We start from the raw sequence: 18896 nt of genomic DNA, 5'->3' as shown, positions 1-18896 counted from the left end.
AAAGAGACAAGATTAGGCCTAGGCTTCCCACAAGAATCTACCCTCTATTGGGGGCCTCATACTGTTCTACATCTATAGCAATAATCGATGGCCTTTTAGCACCAGCAACTACTAATATTTCCAGAACAAATGATTAGCCCATCACACGTTGGTCAGTGTCTGACTTACTCAGGCCCAGAAAATGTTGAACAAGCTGCCAAAAGTAGTCTTCCCTCAGAGACAGCCACATCTCCAACTCTTCTCTGTGTCCTCTCTGTCAACTGGTCTCAGAAAGGGCTGCAGAGCTACCGCAACCTCACAAAAGGCCTCTCAGCACACTCAGCTTCTGAAGGCTGCATAAACAGCCAGAGGTGCCTGGCCCTGCAGGGAATGTTTCCTGCCGCCTGGATAGTGCTAGCTGGAGGCTGTTGCTAGGCAACACAGGCTGTTGTTCAGCAAAGAAAGAGGCCTCAGGTGAATAGAATGGCATACAGACCACCCTCCAAATCAGTGATTTTCTCCAGGATGGGGAGAAAGATGTGTTGTCTGTAGTTCAGTTGTGATCCCAGGAGATCTTCAGGCCCCATCTGGAGGTTGGCTCACTTGACCTGGCAGCACCCTCTGGGTGCTTTGATGCTACTAGCCATTTCCTTCCAGGGAACCACTGCTGCCAATCTCCAGGTAAGTTCACGGGTATAAATAGGCATATAAATATTGAACACTCCATGAGGGTTTTACTAATACATGTTGTTGTTCAGTTGCACAGTCGAGTCCGACTCTTTGCGACCCCATGGACAAAGTCGCGCCAGGCGCTCCTGTCTTCCACCATCCTCTGAAGTCTGCTCAAATTCGTGTTTGTTATATCAGTAACACTGTCCAGCCATCTCATCTTTTGTCGTCCCCTTCTCCTTTTGCCTTCTGTCTTTCCTAGCATCAGGATCTTCTCCAGGGAGTGCTCCCTTCTCATTTGATGGCCAAAGTATTTGAGCTTTAGCTTCAGCATCTAACCTTCCAAGGAACAGTCTGGGTTTATTTCCCTTAGGACGGACTGGATCTTCTTGCAGTCCAAGCGACTCTCAAGAGTCTTCTCCAGCACATCTCAAAAGCATCTATTCTTCTGTGCTCGGCTTTCCTTATAGTCCAGCTCTCACAGCCATACATTACTACTGGGAATACCATCACTTTGACTATATGGACTTTTGTTGGCAGGGTGATGTCTCTACTTTTTATTATACTGCCCAGGATCGCCATAGCTGTCCTCTCAAGGATCAAACGTATTTTGATTTCATGGCTACAGTCATCTGCAGTGATCTTGGATCCCAGAAATGTGAAGTCTGTCACTACTTCCATCTCTTCCCCTTCTATTTGCCAAGGTGTGATGGGGCCAGATGCCATGATCTTAGTTTTTTTGATGTTGAGTTTCAAGCCTACTTTTGTGCTCTCCTTTTTCACCCTCAATAAGAGGTTCTTTAGGTCCTCCCCACTTTCTGCCATTAGAATAGTGTCATCTGCATATCTGAGGTTGTTGATGTTTTTTTCAACAATCTTAATTCCGGTTTGTGCTTCATCCAGGCCAGCATTCCGCATTATGTACTCCGCATATAAATTAAATAAGCAGGGTGACAATATACATCCTTGTTGAACTCCTTTTCCTATTCTAAACTAATCAGTTGTTCCATATCCCATTCTGACTTGCTTCTTGACCCTTATACAAGTTTCTCAGGAGACATGTGAGGTGGTCTGGTACTCCCATCTCTTTAAGAACTTGCCACAGTTTGTTGTGATCCACACAAACAAAGGCTTTAGCATAGTCAATGAAGCAGAAATAGACGTTTTTCTGATACTCCAGTGCTTTCTCCATAATCCAGCAAATGTTGGCAATTTGATCTCTAGTTCCTCTATTACTCCGAAACCCAGCTTGAACTTCTGGTAGTTCCCAATCTACAAACTGCTGAAGCCTAGCTTGTAGGATCTTTAACCCTTCTGGCCCACTGAGTGCAACGGTGTGTTAGTTTGAACATTCCTTGGCATTACCCTTCTTTGGGATTGCAATATAAAAGGATCTTTTCCAATCCTGGGGCCACTGTTGTGTTTTCCAGACTTGTTGACATAATGTGTGCATCACTTTAACAGCATCATCTTTTTGGACTTTGAATAGCTCAACTGGGATATCATCATCTCTGCTCGCTTTGTTGTTAGTAATGCTCTCTAAAGCCCATTTGACTTCACACTCCAGGATATCTGGCTCGAGGTCATCGATTTCACTGTCATGGTTGTCCGGGATATTGAGATCCTTCTTGTATAATTCTTCTGTGTATTCTTGCCACCTCTTCCTGATCTCTTCTGCTTCTGTTAGGGCCCTACCATTTTTGTCCTTTATCATGGCCATCTTTGCACAAAATGTTCCCTTGATTTCTCCAATTTTCTTGAAGAGATCTCTTGTCCTTCCCATTCTATTATTTTCCTCTATTGCTTTGCACTGATCCTTCAGGAAGGTCTCCTTATCTCTCCTTGCTGTTCTCTGGAAATCTGCATTCAGTTGGGTGAATCTTTCCTTTTCACCTTTGCCTTTCCTTCTTTCCTCAGCTATTTGTAAAGCCTCATCAGACAGTCACTTTGCTTTCTTGCATTTCTTTTTCTTTGGGATGGCAATGATTGCTGCCTTCTGTACAAGGTCACGAACCTCCGTCCATAGTTCTTCAGGCACTCTATCAACTCTAATTCCTTAAACCTATTCTTCACCTCCACTGTATATTCATAAGGAATGTGATCAAGGTCTAATTGCTTCCCCAGTTTTCTTCAGTTTGAATTTTGCGATTACTAGCTCATGATCTGAGCTGCAGTCAGCTCCAGTTCTTGTTTTTGCTGACTGTAAGGAGCTTCTCCATCTTTGACTACAGAGTATATAATGAGTCTGATTTGTGTGTTGCCCATCAGGTGATGTCCACATGTAGAGTTGCCTTTTAGGTTGTTGGAAAAGGGTGTTCCCTATGACCAGCTTGTTCTCTTGGCAAAACTCTATTAGCCTTTGCCCGGCTTCATTTTGTTCTCCAAGGCCAAACTTGTCAGTTGTTCCGGTTACCTTTTGACTTCCTACTTTGACATTCCAGTCCCCTATGATGAGGAGGACATCTTTTTTTGGTGTTAATTCTAGAAGGTGTTGTACTCTTCATAGAACTGGTCCATTTCAGCCTCTTCTGCATCAGTGGTTGGGGCATAGACTTGGATTACTGTGATATTGAATGGTTTGCCTTGGATACGGACCGAGATCAATCTGTCATTTTTGAGATTGTATCCCGTTACTGCCTTCCTCGCTCTTTTGTTAACTATAAAGGCCACACCATTTCTCTACAGGACTCTTGGCCACAATAATAGATGTAGTGATCCTCTGTGTTAAATTCACCCATTCCCGTCCATTTTAGTTCACTGATTCCCAAGATGTCGATGTTCAGTCTTGCCATCTCTTGTTTGGCCACAGCTAGCTTACCTTGATTCATAGATCTTACATTCCACTTTCCGATGCAGTATTGTTCTTTGCCGCATCGGACTGTTTTTTCACCATCAGACACATCCACAGCTGAGCATCCTTTCGGCTTTGGCCCAGCCACTTCACTCTTTCTGAGGTTACTTGAACACTCTTCCCCAGTAGCATATTGGGCACCTTCTGACCTGAGGGGCTCATCTTCCAGCACCATAACTTTTAGCCTTTTCTTACTGTTCATGGGGTTTTCTTGGCAAGGATACTAATACATATATTAAAGCAATTTTTATACTAAACAATTCAACAATATTCACTAGTACTTAAAAAAAAATCAGTCCATTCTACAGTGTTTTCTCTTTCCTTGCAGGGCTACTCAAAGTCCCAATAATTCCAAAATAGATATGACTACTCCCAAAATAGGTGTGGCTGCAAATTGACTGCTGCTTTCGTCCTCTTTTTGGAGTCAATCCTTCTTCAGGCAGCTCACCAAAGGGGCTGGTATGTCATAACAAATTTTTATATAACAGTATTTTAAATGCATAATGTCTTGAGTCTTATTCAGGATAGTGATTAAATTATTTCAATTGGCACTGCTCTGTATCTCCAATGGCACAACTCAACACTTAGAATAATAGAGTTGGAAGGGACCTCCGTGGGAAGGGCGGGATATAAATTCTAAATAAATAAAAAATAAAAATAAATAAATAAAACCCACTGCACAATGCAGGAAACTCACAAGTATCTCCCTCCAAATTCACAGGATCTTCATTGCTGTCAGATGGCCAGCCTCTGTTTAAAAACCTCCAAGGAAGGAGAGCCCACCACCGCACTGAGGAACTGCTCTAACGGTCAGGAAGTTCTTGCTAATGTTGAGTAGGAAACTCTTTTGATTTAATTTCAACCCACTGGTTCTGGTCCCACCTTTCGGGACACAGGAAACAATTCCACACCATCCTCTAGACGACAGCCTTCAAGTACTTGAAGATGGTGATCATATCATCTCTCAGTCGCCTCCTCTCCATGCTAAACATCCCCAGCAACTTTTCTTGTAGGACTTGGTCTCCAGACCCCGCACCATCTTCGTCGCCCTCCTCTGGACCCATTTCAGCTTGTCTATATCCTTCTTAAAATGTGGTGTCCAGAACTGAACACAATACTCCAGGTGAGGTCTTACCAGAGCAGAGCAAAGTGATACCATCACTTCACATGATCTGGACACTATACTTCTGTTGATACAGCCCAAAACTTTATTTGCCTTTTTAGCCACATCACACTGTTGACTCATGTTCAGTGTATGGTCCACGACCCCTAGATCCTTTTCGCACATACTATTGCTAAGTCTCTCCCATCCTATAACCATGCATTGGATTTTTTCTACCTAAATGAAGAACTTTACATTTATCCCTGTTAAAATTTAAACTTCTGTTTGCCCTGGGCTTCTCTTGAAGGGCCGGACAAAGAATTCAAGGGAGTCAAGTTTATGAAACCTAACAGATGCTTTCAATTGATTTGGGAGTATACTGGAATGAGACTACTGATAGCTGAATTGTTACCTCTCTTAGAGCCTCTTGTTGTGACAGATGTTAGCAACCAAATTATTCTAAATAATTGGGCTTGTCATGAGCCTGCAGATGCAATGGAGGCTGAGAAGAACTCCTTCTTTGCAGCCCTCACTGGCATCTCATAGGATTTCACCAATATCCTATGAGATGTTCACACCACCTTGGTGCAAGTACACAGCCAAACTCACTCTAGTTGTGGAGGCTCCCATTCCATCCCCCCTACAAGCATGGACGACTTCAAGAGGGGATACATATGGAGCACAGGTCCATCAGTGGTTATTAGCCACGTAGCATAGATGGAACTGTCTGGGGCAAGTGATGCTCTGTATTCTTGGTGCTTGGGGGGGTGGCTTCTAGTTTCCTGGCCCCACTGGTGGATCTTCTGATGGCACCTGGTTTTTTGACCACTGTGTGACAGAACGCTGGACTGGATGGGTCATTGGCCTCGTCCAACATGGCTTATGTTCTTGTGTTCACTAGCTAACTGGCCCCTCACTACACACAAACTAGTTCTGAAGCATGCTTGCAGAACCAGCATTCCCTGGGAGCAAAAAACATGTTGTATTGCACAGAGCAAGAGAGTTCTTTTAAAAGGGCTCCCCTGAAAACATTATGCCTTACTCAAGGTCTGGAGTTTTGGCTGCAGGGGAGAGAACTGATGGGAGACAAAATCCAAAAAGCTGCCAACCTGTTCCTCTTACAGGTGCCTTCTCCGTCTTCTTAGACGTGTGCTTCTCCAAACCCCAGGCATGCCAATCCAGTCTGTACTTGGTCCCTGTGGAAAGGACATTCATGGAATAATATGTCCTAGAACATGACCCATTGTTGGGACAATGAGCGGTAATGTGGTCTGCAAACAATGGGCCCAAGTATTTCCCCTTCAGTCTTTGGCTCAATCAGTGGTACCCATCGGCCATAACAGGAAAGAGGCTGGACTGTCCTGTGATAAAACACACTACCAATACTCCAACTCTGGTCGTCACATTTTGCAAAGGAAAGTAGACCCATGCAGCAGTTCCTACCGCATCGCCATTAAACCAGCAAAGCAATGTTTTTGCCCTCCTGTCTGCTGGGACACAACAGCTAACGAGAAGAATGAAAAAGTTCCAGAAGTTCTGAAGCCATGGCAAGGAAAAAAACCCTGTTCAGTAAAAGCTTTTATTTGAGGGAAAAGTGTAGTATATACAATGTTTACTTTCTTATCAAGTTCAAACTTATTATAGTACTACAACAAGATAAAGCACATAATTTCTAACTTGACATCTAAAATTGTATTTCACTTGGTACATGTGAAACACAAGCAAAATGTGCACACACCCAGGGCTAGGGAGAACAGCCAACCATATCACCCTCTGCTACCTGAGCCTCTCATGCCTTGCTTTTTGCCTCCTCAGAACTTGGGGGGGGGGGGGGGGAGAGCTGAAAGCAGAAAATCACTTTTGCAATGAACAAGAAGTGCATGACTTGCAGAGAAACAGCCTCATACAATCCCAATTAGGTCTATTCTCAGCCCTACTTCTCAAGTTAAACTTTTCAATATTTTCAACATTATACTATTCAGTAGTATATTACAGTATTAAAAGTCTGGTGCAAATTAAGAACATTTAAAGAAACACATCTTTGAAAATATTCTGTCTGCCACAGGAACCATCCCCATCCCCTAATGCTGCATATTCTGGGTGAGTAAAACTGACCTTAAAAAGCATTTCACTTATTCCAAAAGAGAAAATATTCCTAGGTTCCGCCCCCCCCCCCAGTGCTCTCTATGATTTCCTGTTTCCTTTAGAAAAAAAATGGAACGAGAAGCCCTCGAAGAGGGGGAAAAACCCACTCCATGCCCCCGTTTTCACATCTCATATCAAAGGAACCTCTATGTCTCAGCCACACAATTCCAGCACATTTCAAAGGATTTCTAGAGCAAGCCCACTTCTTGCCCTGGTGGGCATTACAGTTACTAGTACTGGACCTGCAACACTAATATTCTCCTCTTCAGTGGCTGCTCATGCGAGCCAGTTTGCCATTACTGATCTTCCAAGGAACCCAGGTATTCCATTGGTCATGGGAAACCACTGCCATCAAAACACAATTTATGTTTACCACAAAGATTAATCATTCAAAGCAAAGGAAGCAGGCCAGAGGATGCAGAGAACCGAGAGGCACTGAAATAAAAATATACCAAAGGAAATCAGAGATGGCAATCAGAACTCTACAAGTGAATTGTTCCTTCATCTCTAAAAAGGAACGCCACCCGTCCTGTACATTTTGCTATCAGAGGTCTTCAGATATTAAAAGCAGGCCTGACAGGAATCCAGCTTCTTGACTGTGAGACCTTTTGCAGCCCATGCCCCCTCATCTCTTCCCCTTGACTTTAAATCTCTGTAGGCAGAAAGTAAATCTGAGCTTTGTTATTGCTTGCCAATAAAGCCTTACCTCCAACCTCTCAGCTCCTCTGCTGGCTTCTCTATGGTCTTCCTCATCCTCAGATGATGATGAAGAGGATGATGCTGACACAGATGAGTCTCCTTTGTGGCTGGTTTCCCACCACCTCTCTCCAGAGAGTGTGGTAGTCACCCTTGAAGGAGACAGCACTGCAAGAGCAGCTGGGATGGTGAAGGCTGCTAGGAAGCGGGCTTTCAGAAGCTGGTAGGCAGGGTTCTCTTGGAGCCTCTGGTGCACCACTTTCCTCAGTGCATTCAGATCCAGCTGCTGACTGGCCTCTTGTTGCCCTTCTGGAGTTGCCAGACACGCTGCAGTCCGCTCCAGGGCTTCTTTATTAAGCAACACTGCAGAGAGTGTTTTTAAACTACACAAAAAAGGCGGGAGATAAGGAAGGCTGGTTTCCAGTGACGAAGCCCTTGGGCCCACGCCTCCCTTGGCCCATTCCTTCACTGCTGCTATGTCCTCCAGTGAGAGAAGGCTATAGTCAGGGGTGGCCTTCACCTCTTGCAGTGGAGGGCATGCTTTCTCAGGGGGATCTCTGGTCCCTTCAGGAATGGCAGGATGGTGAGAGGTCCTCATGGCATAGTTCTGGGGTTCCTGATTTAAATGGGCACTCCCCACAGAAGCACTGGGCAAGGGGAGCGTCAGAGGGCAAGTTGAGGACAAGGTGTGCTGCAATTCTGTTGAGGCTGCAGGAGCAAGCGGGACAGGGGGAAGGGTCAGGTCAGGCTTTCCAACCTTCTGAAGGCTGCTGGAAAAGGCCCCTTGCAATGGCTTGTGAACTGGAGACACCTCTGCTGCCTGACTTGCACCTGGGGACATGACAAGGTTGCTTGTGGCACTGGACATCCCTGGATTGGGAAGGCTCACAACAGTCATTGGGATAAAGCCCTGTGCAGTAGCCAGCCAGGTTATGGGAAGGATCTGCTTGGTCACCTCATGGGAACCAGGTGGGAGGGCTACCAGTGAGGGCACCAACTTAACTGTATTCTGCTGAGATCCAACCAGCCCCAGGGTACAGGCAGCTGGTGGTAAGTGAGGAATCTTCTTTGTGCCAGACTCCATATTGGTGGGACTCAGAGAAGCAACCGGGGTAGGAGCTGTGGCTGCCAAGCTTTGGAGAGGCAAATGTGACTGGTTTGCCAACAAAGGGGCAGAATGAACAGTGGCTGGTACTCCCTGGCTCTCCTGCAAGCTGGCCTCTGTATCACGACCATCCTCTTTGCTGCCAGTTGAAGCCTCTTCATACTGAGAGCCTTTCATGTGCTCCTGCAACAATGCCAAGTTTCTCTGTCCTGATGATCCAGGGGGTGTGGAAACCCCAAGAGGAGAGAGGTTGGGCAATGATGGACCATTTGCAGCTGTGGGAAGGCCATGACACCCCGTTTGAGCTGAATGCTGGATTATCACAGAGGAAGGCAGAAGCAGCTGCGGTGCCAAGATTACCCTCTCGGGCAGGACTCTCTTTGCCTTCCATTCCCGCAGCCTCTTCTCTCTCAGCAGCTCAGAGACAGTTTTGGGTTTGGGGGCTGGGCAAAGAGGTGAAAAAGCTAGCCAGGGATGAGCAGGAAGAGGGCCCTCCTTGGCCTTCAAAGGGATGAGTTTCTTACTCGTGCCCATGTGGAGACTTGACTGGGCTGGACAAAAACAGGACAAAACAACAGGTTAGGAACAGAAACCAGTTTCCAAAGTTTGGAGCCAATGATCTCACCACTCCACAAAGCCTCCAGCTTCAGCTGGCACTGCCAGCTGAGCATACCTACAGAACGCCTTTGGAATAACTCAGCAGCAGCAAATTTTCTATTTCCCCAAATGCCAATTGCTTCAGAGAGGAATTCAAAACTCTTGATTCCTCTTTTCTGTGACACCATCCCTTCCAAAGCTTGACAGTGGGTACAACCAGCCCCATAGCCTTCCAACTGGGACATCTTCCCAGCCCATGACATTCTGGAAGGTAAAGAATCATAGAGTTGGAAGGGACCTCCAGGGTCATTTGTCCACCCACACAATGCAGGAAATTCACAAATACCTCCCCCCCATACATCCCCAGTGAGCCATTCTATGCCCAGAAGATGGCAACCCCCCCCCCCCCCAAAAAAAAACCCTTGCCAAACTGGCCCACAGAAAATTGCTTCCTGACTCCAAAGTGATGATCAACATTTCCTGGGCATGTAAGAAAGAGAAGCAGCAAGAAAGAGAGAAAGCCTCCCTGAAAGGTGGGAGGGGCAGCAGCAGCCTGGGGGGGGGGGGGACTTTGCAAGGAGCCTGCAGCAGGATCTGTTCAGCATCAACATTGAGCAAAGGCCATGCCAACAGCACTTCTAATGTACAGCACTGCATCAGGCACAAGCAAGTTGGGCAGATACCAGACTATTCCCAAGCAAGGGCTAGCAAACTCTGAAGAGGCCTATTCCTCTCCCATTCAAGGCATGCACCGCTTGGCTGGTGACAGTGGTCTGGGATACTGGCTTCAAGCACAAGGGGCAAATACCTGTGGAATCCTGAGAGGGAGAAGCCTACAAGAAACAAAAACAAGAAAACATCAGTGGCCCGTAGACATGAGCCTCCCAAAGCTTAGTGAAACAGGCTGTGCTCTTCCATGGGGAGAGTGTTCTGATGAATCTTTGTGGTGCAGTGGGGGTGGTGGCATGCCTGTGCATGCACGGAGGCAGCCACTGAGCTTTCCACTCAAGCAGGAACACATCTCAGGCTCACTGGCTGCAGCTTCAGTTTTCCAGCCTCTTTCCAGACCAAGTGCAACGTTTGGAGGGACCCTCCCCCCACCACAGCAGGGCTGCTTTGATCAACTGCTGGAACCACACTAGAGGCTCTCAGGGCACAAGTGAGGTGTGCAGACAGTGGGTACATGTACCTGATTGGTGCCTCCTGCATTCCCAGCAGCAGCCTTCAGGAGCTCCAGCTGCCGGGACTTCCTCTTCTGGATGATTTTCATGCAGCCATCCACATCAATACGAAGAAGCTGTAAATTCATATAATGCCTTGTGTTACATTCACAGAAGCAGATGGGCAGAATATCCATGGCAGAGGGCAACAATGTTCAAGGATCAGGGGCTGCATGTAAGAAGTGACAAATGGGACCCTGAGATTCCAGTGCATCCCCCCCTCAATCTCTATTATTTGTCGAGCATTTGTATGCTTAAAGGCATGGGGAGCATATGTCCACCCTTGTGTCAAACGATCTCTGACACAAGGGTTGGATAAGATGCCTACTGAACCCAGAGAAGTCAAGGCTAGATGAGGTTTCAGACTCAGGGAGATTCCTTTAGTTCATTAAATTCACACCCCAGTAGTGGCAGCTGCCCTGTGAACTGCAGACTTCCATGAAAGGTCAGAGACTACAAGGCATCAGGAAGCAAATTCCACATTTTTAAAGCCTGGTTTCAGTGTTGAAAATCACTCCCAAAGTTCCCTCCTGCCATGCAAAAAAGGCCCTTCCTCCGTCTTCCATCTAGGAGGGCCAGAAAACCAAAACCACTACAGGGGTGGTTTTAAACCCCCCCCCCCCATTTCTTCCATCCTGTATTGCTTGAAAACCACTCCACATCAGCCCAAGCCCTTCTCCAGAGATCAGCCAGTTCTTTCCCATTCGTTAATATGGTCAGCCTTTAACTTTGTGAGGCAATGAACTGAAGAAGAGGGAAAGACAGAGACTGATTTCTTCATCCAATATCTTCACATTAGTTTGTATTTGGCACTATCCTACTTTTGACTCCTGCCTGGGACTGGAGCCAACCCACTTTTGCATTTTGTGTGTGTTGAGGTGGGGGGTGGGGAGGAGAGAGAGTTCTTGAACCAAACTGACCCTCCTAGCTGTCCTTAAAAGAGCCTCTCAAATTTATTTTCTCTAAGAAGGTGGAGGAGAAGAGCTGCTGGATGGTGAAATAAATTATGGGGCTCTCCTCTATCTGTAGGCTCATTTTTTTGCTAGGTAGGAGGTGCACCTAAAAAAAAATCAGTAATTTTTGGACCCAGATATCAGGGAATAGGAAAATATAAGTATTCCCAATTATCCAGGTTCCAAAGATCAGTTTGGTATTTGGATCTTTGGTTTTTTTAATGCCTGTCCGCTAAATAATCCCAAGTTTCAAGTGAACCTGAAAAAGGCACCCTCATTCATTGTTTCCAAGGAGAGAGAGGAATTCCATGGTTTCTGCATGGCAAAGAATAGCCAAAGACAGAAAAACAAGCAAAGCAACCACTTGCCAAAAGTGGTCCATAGACAAAGCAGACAGAACAAACAAGCCCAAAGAACCCATGCAGAACATGGAAATCTCAGCAGAAGCATGGGACAATGTGGCAATCATAACACAACAAATGTATAACCTGAGAATCTAAACCAATGTCAAATGCAAGAATCCTCCAAGTCAAAGAGATTTAACAAGAACTGTTGGAGGCCCAAAAAATGTTGGAGAATCCAAACCAATGTATAACCCTAGAATCCAAGCTACTGCCAAAGCAGATAACCCAGTGCAAGCCACAAACCCACTCTAGCAAAGAATGCAATGCTGCAAGAACAGAACACATTTCAAAGGACAGAATCAAAGCCAAAGTTATCTATCTATCTATCTATCTATCTATCTATCTATCTATCTATCTATCTATCTATCTATCTATCTATCTATCTATCTATCTATCTATCTATCTATCTATCTATCTATCTATCGACTTCCGGTGTGAGTTTCCAATAGAGGTGTCGTCTCCTGAAGAAGGGAAAACTTAATCCTTTGTTCAGGGTAGTAAAGAGCCTTATCAGGTTCTCTGCCTGCATTTCTCAGTTAGAGATTTGCCCAGGATGACGTCAAAAATACTTTGAGCCGTTGATCTCAGCTAATGATTGATTCCAGAGGGGATTTTTCTGAGAAGATCCGGCAAGGAAAAGGAGCATCGTCCAGGATCTACAAAGGATTAAGAGCCATTCAATTGGCTTAAGCATGTTTGGATTTCACTCTCTTTTGGGACTGATAAGCATCTGAAAGACCAGGAAGACCGAAGTTTAAAAAACATAGCCACTAAGGTACTTTGATCATTATCTCTCACTCCAGGACATTTCTAAGCTAATCTAAATAACAGTAGAAGGTGGGAAAACTTGAACAAGAACGGAAGTGAGGGGAGGAGGAGAAACTTTGAAATTTGGACTTTGTTAAATTAAAGGCATTGATAGAATTTGGGAAAGAAGAAAATTGTTTTGAATACCTGTGGTCAGTGTTATGGCAATCAACATAACAAGTATTCAAAGACTGCGATATTTGGAGAACGAGAGCTGAGCTCAGTGATCCAGGAAGTAAAAGCTGAAGGTGTACTGGCAGTCACCGTAACAAGGATTCCAAAGACCGCGATAGTTGGAGAACGTGAACCAGGAAGTAAAAGTTGAAGGAGAGAAGAGCAAGAAGAAGGTCTTTGCTAGGGATTTTTAACCACAGAGAAAGTACGGTCACCATTTTGAAAGAGGGAAAATTGCCAAAAACTGTTAAAAATCAATATCTCAGCCCAGGAAGGTAGGAGAAAGACAAAATTAGTCTTATTTTAAACAGCAAGTTCTAAGCTACTGGACTTGGTGCTGAATTTAGAATTGGAGCCCTCTGAGTTTTTGGGGGGTTTTTTATGTCAGAAGGAAGATTAACTCGTGCAAGATCTCATTCTTTGGACAAAATGCAACGCCAGTTTGATACCATGTGTCAGCTTGTGTTCAAATCGATACTAACCAGATTGCTTGTATTCTTATATTGCTTACTAACCTCATGAGCTGTGACTGTAATTCAGCTATGCCAGGGAATGAAAACAGGGATGAAGGGAGCCTGGCGCCAAGGGGCTGTAAAAGGTATTTGAAGTGCAGAGTTATGCAGCCCGCTCGGCCGCCCCAAGGCCAGAAGCGGAGATGGGAGGACAGTGTTGACTGGCAAGCAGAGATATCAGTGTGTGAACCTCACACCCCTTAGAAGTAGAAAAGAACTGTATTGTGAGAATGATTTAAATCCCTATGCTTTGATCCTGGTCAATAAAGGCCAGTAACTTTCCTTTGTATGTTATCACTTTCAAAGACCTCTCGTAGTAGCAACATTGATGTAACCAATAAATGAAACTTATTTTCAAATGAAAAGAGCCTCTTCATTGTTGGAATATCCATGAACCCTACGCTGACATTTTGAAAGTGATCCCTTGTTAACGGGGCTCATCGGCGGGGTTACTTCTGGCAGATGACCGAAGCACCGGACGACCGAGAACCCTGCATACCTGGCCTACCTGGGTCACCGGCTTGGTACATCACCGAGAAGCGGAGACCCCAGAGAGTGAGCAGCCAAGTACTTTTCCTCACCCCGAAAGCGCTGTGCAAGCCGAGAGCCTCCAACAAGCTGATGGGCGAGGCGGCGCAAAGACACGCGAACATCCTTCGCAACCCCGGGGAGCCTGAAGACTCAGAGACGGGCAACAACCCGGGAGAACCGGGAAGAGGGGAGGGGGTGCCCGAAGACGCCGGGGCCAGCGGAACTGGCGGCAGCGGCGATGACGGGGGCGACTCCCAGGGCGAGGGCAACTCGAGGGCGTCCTCCCTGAAGCCCGATCCCCTGGAAGAGATCCGGAGGGAGATGGAGATCCTTGGGTGCGACCTCCGACGGGAGATGAATCGCAACATGAACCTAACCCTGAACGAGGTGGCGAAGCAAGTAGACCCAGTGCTGACAACGGTGGAAAGGAGACTCGCAGCTCCCCTGCTGGGAGCGTCCCCTCAGATCCCAGCGCCACCGGTGCCGAATCAGCCTCCCTCACCAACCGGGCCCGTGGGCCCGCAGAGGTCGCCTCCCCCAGGCTTGAAAGTGAAGACCCGAGAACTCCACACCACCTTCAATGGGAGCGCGGATAAGGTGGAATACTTCGTGATCCAAGCTAACAGCTACATGCGCTACTGGGGAACCTCCTTCCCAGACGAGCACAGCCGAGTAGCGTACCTGGGCTCCAGACCGGAGGGCGAAGCACAGATGTGGTATGTCACCCTGTTCGAAACCAGAGGCCCAGAAGTGACCACCGTGGCGGGGTTCCTGCAAGCACTGCTGTCACAGTTCGAAGATCCCCTCCGAGAGACCCTGGCGATAGCAGCAATAGAAGAACTCCGCCAAGGGAGCAAGTCCATCAGAGAATACTCCCTAGAGTTCCGCAACCACAGCCGCAAGATCAAGGGCTGGAGTGAAGCGATGAAAATCCGGGCGTACAGACGGGGATTGAACCCCGGCATCCTTGACCGTGCCCTGCAGCAAGTCCGCCCCGACACTCTGGTGGAGTGGATCCAGCTGGCGGGGGAAATCGAGACCAATCTAAAAGAAGTGGCGATCCAACGCCAGGGGCTGCAGGGGAAAACCAGCCGGGAGGCCCGAAGCTCCGCCAAACCCGAAGCGAAACAAACGGGAGGGGCGACTCCGAAACCGGCTCCCGGGCCCCGCAAGTGCTACCAGTGTGGGGACCCCAACCATCTGGCCTCCAACTGCCCAGAGAGAGTGAAGACTCCCGGCCCCGTCACGAAGGGCCCGTCATCTAAGACCACCCGCCCGGGGAAGCCGAAGGAGTCGGGTCGTGCCAGCACCGCACTATCGGCGGTGCTTGACGAGGATTCTATAATGTTGGACGAGATCGCCGAGGAGAGTTGGGGTCTAGAGCCGGCGGGAAACGAGACCGACCTGCGCTAGAGGGTGCCCAGCAGCAGGTCCCGGAGAAGGCGGCACCACTGAGGGTGAGAATTTCGGGGGAACTTATGTACATACCATTGACACTGTTGAACGTCAAAGTAAAAAGTTTCATTCATGCTCGGGCCCTAATAGACTCGGGTTGCACGCGGGAAATAATTACCCCATGGTTGGTGGATCTGTTGGGAATAGGGCGAGAAAAATTACCTCGACCGCTCGAGTTCGAGCAGATGGATGGGACTAGAATGAGGGGGGAACCATGTACGGAACAATCACAGGAAATCCTGATGGGGGTGGAGGACCATTGGGAAATGGAAATATTCGTGATCGCCCCCTCCTGCTCTTTCGACATCGTATTGGGGGTGAGGTGGCTGGCCAGGCACCAGCCGGACATCCAATGGGGTGAACACACCATAGACTTCACTGACCGAAGGTGCGTCTCCCACCTTTGGAAAGAAATTTGGGGACCGCGACCCCCGCCCAAAAATGAAAAGCTATGCGTGGCCATAGAGGAAGTGAAAACCATCCCCCGAGAGTACAGGGACTTGAAGGGAGTGTTCAGTGAAACGGAGGCGGATGAGCTGCCTCCCCACCGGGCCACAGACTGTGCGATAGAACTTTTGCCCGATCAGCCCTTGCCCAAAGCCAAACTGTACTCGATGGGGTGGGCGGAAAAAGCGGAGCTAAGGAAATTCCTTGACAAAAACTTGCGGCGGGGTTTCATCCGGCCAGCAACGGCCCCCCACGCCACCCCAGTGTTGTTTCGTAAAAAGAAGGACGGAAGTCTTAGACTTTGCACAGATTTTCGCGGGATTAATGGGATTTCCATGTCAAACGCCTACCCCATCCCGCTCATCAAAGACTTGCTGAGCGCAGTGTCAGAGGGGTCCATCTTCACCAAACTGGACTTGCGAGACGCTTACTTCCGAGTCCGAATAAAGGAGGGGGATGAGTGGAAAACGGCTTTTAACACGCCTTTGGGGCAGTTCGAGTACTTAGTAATGCCATTCGGACTCCAAGGCGCCCCGGGGGTGTTCATGAATTTTATCAACGAAGTCCTGCGAAAGCACCTGTACAAGGGGGTGGTGGTGTACCTGGATGACATCATTATTTATTCTAAAGACATGGCCTCCCACGTGAAACTAGTCCGGGAGGTGTTAAACACCCTCCTCCGGAACAAACTATACGCCAAATTATCAAAATGTGAGTTTCACAAGGAGGAGCTGGACTATTTAGGCTTCTGGGTCTCGGGGAAGGGGTTAGCAATGGACCCGGCAAAGGTCCAAGCGGTCCTGGAGTGGGAACCCCCAAGGACACGCAAACAGCTCCAATCATTCATCGGGTTCGCAAATTTTTATAGGACCTTCATTCAGGGGTTCGCCAAGGTAGCTCTCCCCCTCACGGACCTATTGCAGACAAAGGGGAAGGGCCCCGAGGCGAAAAAGCCAGGCGCAAAGCTCAAATGGACTAACGAGTGCCAAGAGGCATTCGATAGGCTGAAACGCCTCTTCACGAGCAAACCCGTGTTAGTGCACCCCAACGAGCTTAAGCCCTTCGTGGTGCAATGTGACGCTTCCGACACGGCCGTGGGAGCCATACTTATGCAGAGGGACGAAGGGGGGCACCTGAGACCGTGCGCTTATATCTCCCGCAAATTCTCGGGCGAGCAAAGAAACTGGTCAGTGTGGGACAAGGAAGCCTATGCCGTCACATTCGCTTTAAAAACATGGCGATCGTGGCTGGAGGGGGCCCGAGTCCCGTTCGAAATCTGGACGGACCACAAAAATCTAGAAGCTCTGACCGGGCGCCGAAAGCTGACGGGGAAACAGATCCGGTGGGCCGGATTCTTCGCCAAGTTTGATTTCATCCTCCGCCACATTCCGGGGGCCAAGAACTTTTTGGCCGACGCCCTTTCACGGCAGCCCCAACATGAGAGCGAGCGGAAGTCATAGACTCATTAATCTCTCCTCGGGCATTTGCGGGGGCAGTACAGACTCGGTCTAAAACCAAAACTCAAGTCAAGGAACCATGGGGGGGAAGCAAATTAATTTCCGAGACCTAGGCGGAGGGGGAGAGCCAACCGGAGGGACTAAAGAAAGGAGAAGGGGGGTTCTGGTACCACGAAGGGAAACTATATGTCCCCAAAACCCTCCGGGCGGAGGCCCTGCACCACTGCCATACTAGCAAGCTAGCGGGTCACTTTGGCTACGTAAAAACCCTACATATGGCTCACCGGCAATTCTGGTGGCCCCAAATGAAAAAGGACATCTCGGACTTTGTAAATACCTGCTCAACCTGCCTCATGGCAAAGAGGAAGGGGGGTAAAGTTCCAGGACTGCTACAACCCCTATCTTCAGCACCGAGACCATGGTCAATAATCTCTATGGACTTTATAGTGGAATTGCCCCCCTCGAGGGGAAGGACAGTAATTTGGGTAGTGGTTGATACGTTTTCAAAACAAGCTCACTTCATTCCCTGCCGAAAGCTTCCAACGGCAAAAGAGCTCGCCCACCTCTTCTTTGTACATGTGGCCCGGATCCACTCGATCCCTGATAAAGTCATTAGTGACCGCAGGCCACAGTTCGTTGCCAACTTCTGGCAAATTAATGGGTATGGAACTTCTTGCCAACTTCTGCAAATTAATGGGTATGGAACAGGGGCTAAGCTCCGCATACCACCCCCAAACGGACGGACAGAGTGAGAGGGTTAATGGACTTTTAGAGCAGTACCTGAGGTGCTATGTGAACTTCCAGCAAAGTAACTGGGTGGACCTACTGCCTTTCGCAGAGTACAGTTATAATAACAGCCTCCATGCCTCCATCAAAGTCTCCCCTTTCCAAGCAGTACATGGGTATGAGGGAAAGCCACTACCAACACTACCGGGGGGCAGTGAACCCCCCCTTTCCCCAGAATGCCACCAGTGGTGGAAGGCTTTAGAGAGCTCCTGGAAAATCATACAGGAAAACTTGGAAGAGGCAAAGAGGGACTACAAAGCGCAATTTGATAAAAAACACAGTCCGGGGTGGGATTTCAAAGTGGGGGAGACAGTCTTCCTTTCTACTAAGAATTTGCCACTGCCGCAGACCTCCCGGAAGCTGGCTTATCAATTCTTGGGGCCTTTCCGCATAAAAAGAGTTATTAATAAAGTGACAGTGGAGCTGGACTTGCCAAAGCTGTTCAGTAAAATACACCCTGTCTTCCATTGCAGTCTTATTCGTCGAGACCCGGGGGGGTCAAAATGGCATCCTCGGGGCCCCGAGCCGACTCCCATCAAGGTGCGGGGCCAACAACACCACGAAGTGAAGGAAATCCTCGATGCGAGACTACACAGGGGTGTCCTGCAGTATTTAGTGAGGTGGCGCTACTTCCCCCCTAGTTGTGACGAGTGGGTGAAAGCTACTGACCTCAACGCCCCACTGCTCCTTAAGCAATTTTACCTGCTGCACCCAGACAAACCCCGAGCGAGAGCTTAGGGGGGGCAGTATGTCAGCTTGTGTTCAAATCGATACTAACCAGATTGCTTGTATTCTTATATTGCTTACTAACCTCGTGAGCTGTGACTGTAATTCAGCTACGCCAGGGAATGAAAACAGGGAAGAAGGGAGCCTGGCGCCAAGGGGCTGTAAAAGGTATTTGAAGTGCAGAGTTATGCAGCCCGCTCGGCCGCCCCAAGGCCAGAAGCGGAGATGGGAGGACAGTGTTGACTGGCAAGCAGAGATATCAGTGTGTGAACCTCACACC

General features: G+C 48.0%; 1 protein-coding gene across 1 annotated transcript in view; it reads right to left on the bottom strand.

Moving 5' to 3' along the window:
* SNAPC4 (small nuclear RNA activating complex polypeptide 4) overlaps nucleotides 1–18896 on the bottom strand; it is a 109901-nt gene that overhangs the window by 13349 nt on the left and 77656 nt on the right. Inside the window, exons 19-22 of the mRNA XM_060250661.1 lie at nucleotides 10334–10441; nucleotides 9953–9977; nucleotides 7453–9098; nucleotides 5711–5797 (exon numbers count right to left, since the gene is read on the bottom strand). Of these exons, the coding sequence (XP_060106644.1) occupies nucleotides 5720–5797; nucleotides 7453–9098; nucleotides 9953–9977; nucleotides 10334–10441 (1857 nt within the window). The 3' untranslated portion in view covers nucleotides 5711–5719. The remainder of the gene's footprint in view (nucleotides 1–5710; nucleotides 5798–7452; nucleotides 9099–9952; nucleotides 9978–10333; nucleotides 10442–18896) is intronic.

This window comes from Heteronotia binoei, chromosome 12 (genome assembly GCF_032191835.1).
Source record: "Heteronotia binoei isolate CCM8104 ecotype False Entrance Well chromosome 12, APGP_CSIRO_Hbin_v1, whole genome shotgun sequence".
Classification (NCBI taxonomy): Eukaryota; Metazoa; Chordata; class Lepidosauria; order Squamata; family Gekkonidae; genus Heteronotia; species Heteronotia binoei.
Note: the sequence above shows the minus strand (reverse complement) of the source record. Positions and strands in the feature narration are given on the sequence as shown.